At 42.3% G+C, this 12,112-nt stretch overlaps 1 protein-coding gene across 1 annotated transcript; it reads right to left on the bottom strand.

Annotated features, from left to right (window-relative positions):
- Window positions 1-202: 202 nt before the first annotated feature.
- LOC106587074 (protein HTATIP2) lies at window positions 203-9,312 on the bottom strand. The gene is made up of 6 exons (XM_014174996.3): window positions 9,102-9,312; window positions 8,472-8,661; window positions 4,645-4,752; window positions 1,499-1,636; window positions 1,346-1,407; window positions 203-1,064 (listed from the first exon to the last, which is right to left on the bottom strand). Exons 1-6 carry the CDS (start codon window positions 9,215-9,217, stop codon window positions 848-850), a joined length of 831 nt encoding a protein of 276 aa, XP_014030471.1. The 5' UTR covers window positions 9,218-9,312; the 3' UTR covers window positions 203-847.
- Window positions 9,313-12,112: the final 2,800 nt, after the last annotated feature.

A 12,112-nucleotide genomic window follows, 5' to 3' on the forward strand; every position in this document is an offset into this window, starting at 1 on the left:
GCAAAATGTACACTATGTTATAAATTCATTTATAACACTTCTGTATGATGCAGAATCAGATGTGTTCAAGAGAGGATTGTGTAGGGCAGCCCCCAAAGTGACTCTTCTTATCAACTGTGTACAAGAACTTCCTCTGTGTTGTCTTAGGAATTGTAGGTCTGATATCTGATTTACCACAAAAATAGTCTGCACTCAGAAAAAGCACTTGGGATACAAAGTCTTTACAGAGAAGGCAGATTTCAGTATTCATAATTACATCATCATTTCCCAATTATATCTTATTTGCATTACCCATGAAGCGCTTTAATGGCACTTTTCATAAGGAAATATTCCCCTTTGGACTCATTCCCGGAGAAACCGAGACACTCAACAACACCTGCTCAAGCAGGGAAAGTATGTTTTTTTAGAGGACTAGAGCTAGCTACCGTGTTGACTCCATCATGGTTGCAAGGAACCTCAAGTTGAAGCCAATGAAGCTTTGAATGCTTGACCATGTGCTCGGAGAGCATCTGCATTGCTCTAGAAATTCACCTTTACACTTGTTGTTGACCCTCCTTCGTGTTTTCAAAGGAAAGTGTTAGTAGAAAATAGATTGTCATGAAGAAAAAGCACCATCACATTAAATGGCAGTAGCACAACACACGTCACCATCAGTCTCTGGCTGAGTTCCCAATACTCAAATTTCCTCAACACCTTTCCCTCATTACCATTGACAGGTGAAAGGACTGGATAGGGTTTCCCTTCACATTGCTCTCACGTGTCATGTCTAGACAGACCAGTGGTGGTATGGAGGACAGGATATGATGAAATGAAGCTATTGAGAGACACCTTCCCTGTTCACTGTCCCTCATTTCTCTGGGGCCTTCCCCAAGTCATAGATGGCTTTATTCTCCAGGATCTCCACGTTCTCCCCTGCAGGAATCAGTGTGTTGGCCACCATGGCCCTGGTCACTGATTGGATGGGGATGGACATTGCCGTGGGAAACATGGAGGAAATAGGGCCAAGGACCATCCTGGCAAACCACTCAGTAGGCCGGCTCTCCTGCCTGTCAACCATCAGCACCCTGGGAGGAAAAACAGAAGAGAGGAAAAATTCAGCTGCGAGTTGTTACGATTGAAATAAGTTACAGCAATAAACAGTATCAAAATTTCTCAGTGTATTTATGCAATGAAACTCAACACTATGTGATCACTGGAGAAATGTGTATATTGCTAATCATGACATGGGTGTGAGATGTTTACCTATGGTCACTATTTGTTTTGCCATGACTGATAAAGGTAATGAACAAGTGAGTCATTGCGCCATAGGACATTTTTTTACACGACTAATGCAAACGAGACTTACGCAGGGCGATAGATAGAGAACCTCTCGAAGCCCAACGGTTCAATGTCTGCCTCCACTTGTCCCTGGAGAGGCAAACATTTGCATTTATGAGGCCTTCATTACGAAAGGCTATAATTGAGGTGTCTTTACTCTGGTGAACATTTTGTGTATTACCTTCACTTTGAGATAGAGAAAACCACTGGTTTTGTCAGCCCCTTTAGAAGACTCTAGGTTGAAGTGTGAGCAGCCTCCTGCCTTGGCGAGCTCCGCTGACTTCAGGACATAGTCATGGTCAACGCGGATGAATCCATCCTACAATGACAGAAAGATAAGAGAAAATGTGTGTACATTAATCTGCCTTTGACCACGACATGATCCAAGCAGGTTGTGTATGGTGGGTCGTTCAATGTCATTTCAGTAAGCCATGACACCCACCATCTGATATTGTTCTGAAATCATTTCTGTAGAAAGAAATTCTTAACTTATGTTTCTGCATCATTATTTTGTTGAGATATGATTTGATTTCTGAGAAATTAAGCTGATTGATTGCACCCAAATTGGCCATTTGAATTTATAGGATTCAAATAATATAGTCTAACAATGAGTAAGACGTGAGGAACCTAAATAAATAGTCAAAAGCCACCAAACGGACCCCCCACGCCAATCCCAACCCAACAACGACTATCAATTAGTATCAGTTCTGTATGTCTAAGAAGTAGTACTGAGCTGCAGCTCTGAGTATTGTTTCTTCATTCTATGTAATGTATTCTCAGTGAATTTGGGTGGTGATTTTCTTTCCCTGTTCAGAGACATTTGTCATTGAAATTGTTAGATTTATGTCCCATCCTACATCCTGATATTACCAGGTTCTGACCACTGGATGGTGCTGTTCCTGCTACTAGGTGATTAATAATACACCCTCCCCTCCCAATGTCAAAGGGATAGTTTACCCACAGGGCTTCCCAAACTAAGTCTTTGGGACCCCAAGGTATTGCACGTTTTGGTATTTGCCCAAGCACTACACAGCTGATTCAAATAATCAACTATCATCTTTGATCATTTGAATCAGCTGTGTAGTGTTAGGGCAAAAACCAATACGTACACCCCTTGGGGTCCCGAGGACCGAGTTTGGGAAACACTGCCTTACCCTGTAGGTTTTTTTATGGACTAGGTATGACAGATAGGGAACCAATGTAATTTTGTAATTTGGGTGAACTATCCCTTTAACATTGAGGGGGGGGGGGGGTCAAATATTTCTCACGTAATAGCAGGAGCAGCACAGAATTATCAGGATATAGGATGGGACTAAATCTAACAGCGTCAATTAATAATGTATCTGAACAGAGGGAAAAAACATCACCAAATTCACTGAGAACACATTGCACAGGATGAAGAAACAGTAAACATACTACTTGTCAGACAGAACTGATACTAAACTCAGCAAAAAAAAGAAACGTCCTCTCACTGTCAACTGCCTTTATTTTCAGCAAACTTAACGTGTAAATATTTGTATGAACATACCAAGATTCAACAACAGACATAAACTGAACAAGTTCCACAGACATGTGACTAACAGAAATTGAATAGTGTGTCCCTGAACAAAGGGGGGGGGTCAAAATCAAAAGTAATAGTATCTGGTGTGGCCACCAGCTGCATTAAGTACTGCAGTGCATCTCCTCCTCATGGACTACACCCGATTTGCCAGTTCTTGCTGTGAGATGTTACCCCACTCTTCCGCCAAGGCACCTGCAAGTTCCCAGACATTTCTGGGGGGAATGGCCCTAGCCCTCACCCTCCGATCCAACAGGTCCCAGACGTGCTCAATGAGATTGAGATCCAGGCTCTTCGCTGGCCATGGCAGAACACTGACATTCCTGTCTTGCAGGAAATCACACACAGAACGAGCAGTATGGCTGGTGGCATTGTCATGCTGGAGGGTCATGTCAGGATGAGCCTGCAGGAAGGGTACCACATGAGGGAGGAGGATGTCTTCCCTGTAACGCACAGCGTTGAGATTGCCTACAATGACAAGCTCAGTCCGATGATGCTGTGACACACCGCCCCAGACCATGATGGACCCTCCACATCGATCCCGCTCCAGAGTACAGGCCTCGTTGTAAGGCTCATTCCTTCGACAAAAAAAGTCAATCCGACCATCACCCCGGTGAGACAAAACCGCGTCTCGTCAGTGAAGAGCACTTTTTGCCAGTCCTGTCTGGTCCAGCAACGGTGGGTTTGTACCCATAGGTGACGTTGTTACCGGTGATGTCTGGTGAGGACCTGCCTTACAACAGGCCTACAAGCCCTCAGTCCAGCCTCTCTCAGCCTATTGCGGACAGTCTGAGCATTGATGGAGGGATTGTGCGTTCCTGGTGTAACTCGGGCCGTTGTTGTTGCCATCCTGTACCTGTCCCGCAGGTGTGATGTTCGGATGTACCGATCCTGTGCAGGTGTTGTTACACGTGGTCTGCCACTGCGAGGACAATCAGCTGTCCATCCTGTCTCCCTGTAGCGCTGTCTTAGGCATCTCACAGTACGGACATTGCAATTTATTGCCCTGGCCACATCTGCAGTCCTCATGCCTCCTTGCAGCATGCCTAAGGCACGTTCACGCAGATGAGCAGGGACCCTGGGCATCTTTCTTTTGGTATTTTTCAGTCAGTAGGAAGGCCTCTTTTGTGTCCTAAGTTTTAATGACTGTGACCTTAATTGCCTACCATCTGTAAGCTGTTAGTGTCTTAACGACCGGTCCACAGGTGCATGTTCATTAATTGTTCATGGTTCATTGAACAAGCATGGAAAACAGTGTTGAAACCCTTTACAATGAAGATCTGTGAAGTTATCTGGATTTTATGAATTATCTTTGAAAGACAGGGTCCGGAAAAAGGGACGTTTCTACACTTGTCGTTGGGATGGGATTGGCGTGGGGTGTCCGTGGGTAGCTTTAGACCATTGGATAAATCATTGTGAGAAAAAAGTTTGGTCCAAATCGGATGTTAGGTACTATATTTATTGAATATTATATGATTCCTAGAAATTAAAATGGCCAATTTGGATCCAATAAATTAGATGAGATCAAATTATATTTCAATAAAATAACATTGCTAATCGAATGCTCATCTCATCTTTTTCTCAAAACAAAAATGATTTCAGAAAAATCTAAGATGGCGGGTGTCGACATCCTCTTTCTTTTCTAGTGACCCTCATGGTACACGTTCAGCTATGTATAGTTGTTAGGAATTCCCTATCATAGTCATATGAGTACTCATCCAGTTACAGTATACACAGGGGTCTCTATACATCAGTGACTGTGAACTCACAGCCCCTGCTTTGGCTTTGGTCGTTCCCAGGCAGCAGTAGCCAACATCATGTCCTTGGAATACTGCAGCATAGTCATCCAGTTTCTCAAAGTCCACCACCTCCTGCACCTGAAAGAGGACAGAGAACAATACGAGGCCAATCTTCAGAATGGAATAATGGGATGTAGGCTTCTTGTCGGCTTTGTTGTAGTCTGCGCACACATTTAATGGTATTGAATGTTTAACTTTATTCAAAGCTCATGGTAGGGTGTTCGGTGACGCGACAAACAACAGACACTATACGAGAACTGTATAAAAATAATTTCAAAACATAAATGTGGCAGTTGTTTCCCATGTCTAAAGATCCCAATACTGTAGGTTATGATATTTATGCGATATGAGCCCATACGTAAAGCAAGTGCAGTGCAAAGAAAGTTCAAGTCTGTGGGACAGACCGTTTTTGTGAAACCCGCGAAATCGGTGTGTTCTTATTCGCTCTTAGCGATGGGTATTCCTCAACCTATCAGAGTAAGATCGATGTGACATTGTATTGTCGATAAGTATCTGAAAGTCCTGAGGGTGTTACACGGTCATGGGACGTCTTTTGACTGAAATATGAAAGTTTTTCCTTCGCTTCTGTTGTCAGATGTTTTCAAAGACACTAAAAAAGATATAGCAGGCTGCAGTTCACAAAGTAAAGCTTCACAGCTAAGTTTTGATGTATGGGTTGTCAGGGATTGGTCCTCGCAGCTGGCAGCGCACTCTGTTTCTTCTGTGCCTGGGCTAATTATTTACTGCAGTTTATCCTCCCATCACCAGAGTAACTCATTAACACAAAAACTAATATTACAATGTAACCCAACTCAATGGTAGGCCTACCTTAAAATCTTATTAGACCAGTAGCCTTCTGTGTTACAGCTCAGACTTTAGTGAGAAGTGTGCATCTATGCTAGGCTGTGTGTGTCCACGTTAGGCTGTGCTTGATGTGGTGTGTGTGTGTGTGTGTTGGTGGGGGTGCTGTGTGATTGTATGGGGATGCCGAGAAGTGTGTGTCTGCGTTTGGCTGTGAGTGTGTGTGTCTCTTAAGTATTTCATTTGCATAAAGTAGTATAAAAAGTAGTATTGTAATTTCATAAATTGTTCATATCTTAGTTTTGCATAAAGCATTCATATTTGTTAATGATATGACCACCCTACCTTCAATTATTGGGCTTAAATTACTGTAATTATGTACAGCACTTTAATTGAAGAATTTTTACTTTTATTTGAAAAAAATATCTGGTCTACATCATCCCTAGCCCTTGATCATGACTCTCAGTTCCATTACATATAAGTGTCATTGGACGATAGCATCTCCTTTAGGGGTTTTGTTAAGAGCCACAACGCTCGGCCTGAATATTAACATGCATTGCTTGTGGTACGGTTTTGGAAGCAACTTATCTTTCATATCTGTGAGAAATGATACAAAAATAAAATGTAAAAAAAAGGTTAAATTGATACACACCTTTATAGGGTTAGGGTTCCCACACGGCCATATTTCCACGTCACAGCGCTTTTTTACGGAAAACAGTGCTAATTAGCCATCTGCGTCTCTGATCCAGTGTGTAAACGGAAGACAGACGACACAAACGTGTTGTCACTGACAAATACTGTCGGCTGCAACTGTGTTAAAACTGTGTACAGTAGGTGTGTATTTTGCATTTGTGAAATTATTTTGATGTGATATGAAAGTACAGGGATTTATATTTTTAGAACTGTACAGCAACTGAGAATCGATTCACGTTTAGATGGAGTATTGGGCAGTTTTGGTTTCCTGAGTCAATTCGTCCTTTAAAAACAGAACATGTAAGGTCCTTGGACTAAGAAGTAAAATCTTAAAAAACATGCTAAATATACTGCTCAAAAAAATAAAGGGAACACTTAAACAACACATCCTAGATCTGAATGAAAGAAATAATCTTATTAAATAATTTTCTTTACATAGTTGAATGTGCTGACAACAAAATCACAAAAATAATCAATGGAAATCCAATTTATCAACCCATGGAGGTCTGGATTTGGAGTCAAACTCAAAATTAAAGTGGAAAACCACACTACAGGCTGATCCAACTTTGATGTAATGTCCTTAAAACAAGTCAAAATGAGGCTCAGTAGTGTGTGTGGCCTCCACGTGCCTGTATGACCTCCCTACAACGCCTGGGCATGCTCCTGATGAGGTGGCGGATGGTCTCCTGAGGGATCTCCTCCCAGACCTGGACTAAAGCATCCGCCAACTCCTGGACAGTCTGTGGTGCAACGTGGCGTTGGTGGATGGAGCGAGACATGATGTCCCAGATGTGCTCAATTGGATTCAGGTCTGGGGAACGGGCGGGCCAGTCCATAGCATCAATGCCTTCCTCTTGCAGGAACTGCTGACACACTCCAGCCACATGAGGTCTAGCATTGTCTTGCATTAGGAGGAACCCAGGGCCAACCGCACCAGCATATGGTCTCACAAGGGGTCTGAGGATCTCATCTCGGTACCTAATGGCAGTCAGGCTACCTCTGGCGAGCACATGGAGGGCTGTGCGGCCCCCCAAAGAAATGCCACAACACACCATGACTGACCCACCGCCAAACCGGTCATGCTGGAGGACGTTGCAGGCAGCAGAACGTTCTCCACGGTGTCTTCAGACTGTCACGTCTGTCACGTGCTCAGTGTGAACCTGCTTTCATCTGTGAAGAGCACAGGGCGCCAGTGGCGAATTTATCAATCTTGGTGTTCTCTGGCAAATGCCAAACGTCCTGCACGGTGTTGGGCTGTAAGCACAACACCCACCTGTGGACGTCGGGCCCTCATACCACCCTCATGGTGTCTGTTTCTGACCATTTGAGCAGACACATGCACATTTGTGGCCTGCTGGAGGTCATTTTGCAGGGCTCTGGCAGTGCTTCGCCTGCTCCTCCTTGCACAAAGGCGGAGGTAGCGGTCCTGCTGCTGGGTTATTTCCCTCCTACGGCCTCCTCCACGTCTCCTGATGTACTGGCCTGTCTCCTGGTAGCGCCTCCATGCTCTGGACACTACGCTGACAGACACAGTAAACCTTCTTACCACAGCTCGCATTGATGTGCCATCCTGGATGAGCTGCACTACCTGAGCCACTTGTGTGGGTTGTAGACTCCGTCTCATGCTACCACTAGAGTGAAAGCACCGCCAGCATTCAAAAGTGACCAAAACATCAGCCAGGAAGCTTAGGAACTGAGAAGTGATCTGTGGTCCCCACCTGCAGAACCACTCCTTTATTGGGGGTGTCTTGCTAATTGCCTATAATTTCCACCTGTTGTCTATTCCATTTGCACATCAGCATGTGAAATGTATTGTCAAACAGTGTTGCTTCCTAAGTGGACAGTTTGATTTCATAGAAGTGTGATTGACTTGGAGTTACATTGTATTTTTTAAGTGTTCCCTTTATTTTTTTGAGCAGTGTATAATACAGGTAATTTGGTGCCATTATTGACTAGCAATGAACATTGACCTTTCGGGGTTAACTTGAAAATTAGATATCTCAGCAATGGTAAATCCTATCCTCATGAAATAAAGTGTTCTGTATTCCGGACAAGCTTCTCTGTGACATAGAATACAAAGTATAACACCAGAACCAAAGCAATTTCTCCCCTTAACGCCCTACTCATGGGTGTGTTACTTTGCCAAATAGAGCAGAGCCCGGTGTCCCAAAAGCATCTAAATGCTAAATTCATCTTAGAACCATAGGATCTAACGATGAACTTACTCTTAAGATGCTTTTGGGAAACCAGCCCTGCTTGAAAAGGCAACAATAGATTGACAATAAGACAAGTCGCACACCTACCAGGTTCTCAAACGCTTTGTCTTCAAATGTGAGCTGCCTCCTTCCGATGAGAGTGATCTTCGAGAAGAGCTTCCTCTCCACAATCTCTTTCAGTAACTCCTTGCCTGTCTCGCCAGAGGCACCCAGGATAAAACAACTTTTATTCTTCTGTCTGAAGTCCTCTGCCAGTGTTTTCAGGTCGTGTGTCATCCTGGAGGACAAAACAAGACAGTGCTTCACCACTGAGGAGAGACCTAATGGTTTGATCGCTATTTTACACAGACGCAGCATGATACAGCAGTTTTATTCCAACATAGGTGTTTTGTTCACGCCCTACAACTGTCAACGCCCTACAACTAACTAGCAAGCTAAATAAGGCAATTTACCTTTTTTATTTCAACTTTATTTAACTGGGCAAGTCAGTTAAGAACAAATTCTTATTTACAATGACGGCCTACAACTAGCTGTAAAACAGACCAGTAGCTAGTACCAGTAGCTAGTACCAGTAGCTAGTACCAGTAGCTGTATAGTAAGTTAGTACATGCTAGAATTCCCAAGCCTGATCGCAGACTGACATGGTAAATTGTCACCAATCTGTCGGTGTAGTTCGAGTAGCTAGCTAACGTTAGCTAGTTAGCATCTGCCTCTCACCTGGTGTATATCGTCTGTTCGCAGTTTTCTAGATGTTGTAAAACGGATGCAATGACAGCGAGCAGAACAGCGAAGAAGCCAAGAGCTTTACCCCAACTGGTTTCCAGTAGTTTCATAACAGATCAGCGAGGTAGCTAAACAAATGGATGTGCCCATGGAAACACACATCCGGTTTCTGCAGTCATTTGTGATAGGCATGCGCAGTAGAACAGATTTAATTACCTGTCGAGGATCTTCTTCCAACATATTCTGTGAAGACATTACATTCAGAAAAATGTTTTGAATAGTTATTGTTTTATTGAAACACAAATACATCTAATGCATGTATTCAATAAGAAGCCTAGCTTTGACAGTTTTATTTGATGGCTGCTAAGTTTAAAAAAAAGTAATTATCATCATTGTCATCACATGATTACTTTGCACGTATCAATAGGCTAGGCAGAGGGCAGTACAGGCATTGAAACACACTGTCACAGTGGCTACTTGTCAGGAAGTACCAAAGGGCATTTGGTAAACACTATATTTCTGTCAGTCTTTGTCATAATGTGGTCAGTGTCTTTAATTGTCCAAATAAATGTACAAGGGATATAAAATGACATCAAACATTGTTTTATCACAGGATATACCATGTATGTCCAATCACCTGTTCACATTCAGAAATGAAATAAAAAGTAAGCTGTAGTTTCTGTATCTGTGTACATGCATTGTCTTATATCCGTTCATCTGTTACCATCCTTTCATAGTTAATTTACAGCCAGTGGTTCAGACCAACTGTTCAGACTCCTCCTGGTCACAAGAGAACATGTGTCATTGAGGACTTCAAGCCACTGTTGGTAAGTTTGATGGCAGACCAACCAAGTCATTTTAATTTCACCCTTCTATGGAGCCACAGACACACAAGCAAACCACTCATAGTTTTGTCATGAAGCTAAATGTGTTGGTGACTATTTTGGTTTAATTTGCAATTTTGTCAATTGCAGTTTTGGTTGAATTTGTCATTTGTATAATAGTTTTGGTAACATAGCTTTCACACTATATTGACTTCAATGATAAATCAGAGTGGCCTGTTCTGATTAAAGGATGAAACAGAAGAAAACAAATACAGTCACATAAACTTGCCACGCACACAAACAGAATGGTTTTTCAACCTTTAATCAAGTTTGTTTGATTAATATAAAATACAATGCTATTTGTCTCATGCGCCGAATACAACCTTACCGTAAAATGCTTACTTACAAGACCTTAACCAACAATGCCGTTTTAAGAAAATAAGAGTTATGAAAATATTTACTAAATAAACTAAAGTAAAAACAAACACACAAAATAGCACAATTGGTTAGGAGCCCATAAAACGGCAGCTCTCACCTCCGGCTCAATTCCATTTTCATTCATTTCATCCATTTCCCATGGAGTAAAATTTAAACAAAAAAAGACACAATTATTAAATTATTATTTATTTATTAATCATATGCCTATCTTACCTTACATTATCTTATCATACTTATACAACTACTACAAAATACATTTTTTCTATATTTTCAACACATCAGGTACAGTCCATTCAGTCTTTCCACACCCAAGCCTTTCTCCTCTGCTCCTGCTCACTCTCTGATGTCTCGGATCAGTCTGCCCAGGGTCTCTCTTACTCCCACACTGTAAACGTGAACTCTGCGCTCCACCTCCATGTGCCAGTCGGTCAAGCAGAGTTGCTCCAGCTCAGGCAAGTGCTGGCCGTGGCTTTGTTTCTGAGCTCGTACCTTCAGTACTTCTTGGCTGCCAGAAACTCGGGCTGTCTGCCTGCACAAGCTGGGGTGGAGTAAACTGTAAATAAAGTAATGAAAAGTACATTGGAAATAAAATGTATTGATTTAAAAAGAAAACCAGTGTAGATAGTATGGTAGGTAGTGGTACTTACTGTGTGAGAAGTGTACCCAGAAAAACATTGATGTTCCTCTGTCATCCATGCTACAGACTGGTTAATTTACAAATAAAAATTACTGCATTTTCATCTTTTGAGCTTCTAGTCATGAAATCTATGCAGCCTACTCAATCACTTTTTATAGCTACTGTTTACAAGCCTCCTGGGCCGTATACAGCGTTCCTCACCGAGTTCCCTGATTTCCTATCGGACCTTGTAGTCATTTTGGTGACTCAATATTCACATGGAAAAGTCCACAGACCCATTCCAAAAGGCTTTCGGAGCCATCATCGACTCAGTGGGTTTTGTCCAACATGTCTCCGGACCTACTCATTGCCACAGGTATAACCTGAATCTAGTTTTGTCCTGTGGAATAAATATTGTGGATCTAAAATGTTTTTCCTCATAATCCTGGACTATCAGACCACCATCTTAGTATGTTTGCAATCACACCAAATAATCTGCTCAGACTCCAACCAAGGATCATCAAAAGCCGTGCTATAAATTCTCAGACAACCCAAAGATTCCTAGATGCCCTTCTGGACTCCCTCCACCTACCCAAGGACATCGAAGTACAAAAATCGGTTAACTACCTTACTGAGGATTTAAATGTAACCTTGCGTAATACCCTAGATGCAGTCGCTAAAACAAAAAACATTTGTCACAAGAAAGTAACTCTCTGGTATACAGAAAATACTAGAGCCCTGAAGCAAGCTTCCAGGAAATTGGAACAGAAAGGCGCTCCACCAAACCTGAAGTCTTCCGACTAGCTTGCAAAGACAGTACCGTGCAATATCGAAGAGCCCTCACTGCTGCTCGATCATCCTATTTTTCAAACCTAATTGAGTAATATAAGAACAATCCAAAATAAATGTTTTATACTGTCGCAAAACTAACTAAGAATAATCATTCCCCAAGAGAGGATGGCTTTCACTTTAGCAGTGATGACTTCATTAACTTCTTTGACGAAAAGATCATGATCATTAAAAAGCTAATTATAAATATTAATGAAAATAGTCATGGCCTCTAAACCTTCAAGCTGCATACTGGACCCTATTCCAACTAAACTACTGAAAGAGCTACTTCCTGTACT

The sequence above is a fragment of the Salmo salar genome, chromosome 26, assembly GCF_965601325.2.
Source record: "Salmo salar chromosome 26, fSalSal1, whole genome shotgun sequence".
In the NCBI taxonomy this organism is placed as follows: Eukaryota; Metazoa; Chordata; class Actinopteri; order Salmoniformes; family Salmonidae; genus Salmo; species Salmo salar.

Bases quoted from the DNA above. Each gene is read 5' to 3' on its own strand.
- LOC106587074 (XM_014174996.3), bottom strand. From the start codon at position 9,217: ATGAAACTACTGGAAACCAGTTGGGGTAAAGCTCTTGGCTTCTTCGCT. The intron at 4,753-8,471 runs GTAGGTGTGCGA...GTCCTCTTTCAG, and splicing joins ACAAAGCGTTTGAGAACCTG to GTGCAGGAGGTGGTGGACTT. The intron at 1,065-1,345 runs GTAAGTCTCGTT...TTTTCCTCCCAG, and splicing joins TTCTCTATCTATCGCCCTGC to GGTGCTGATGGTTGACAGGC.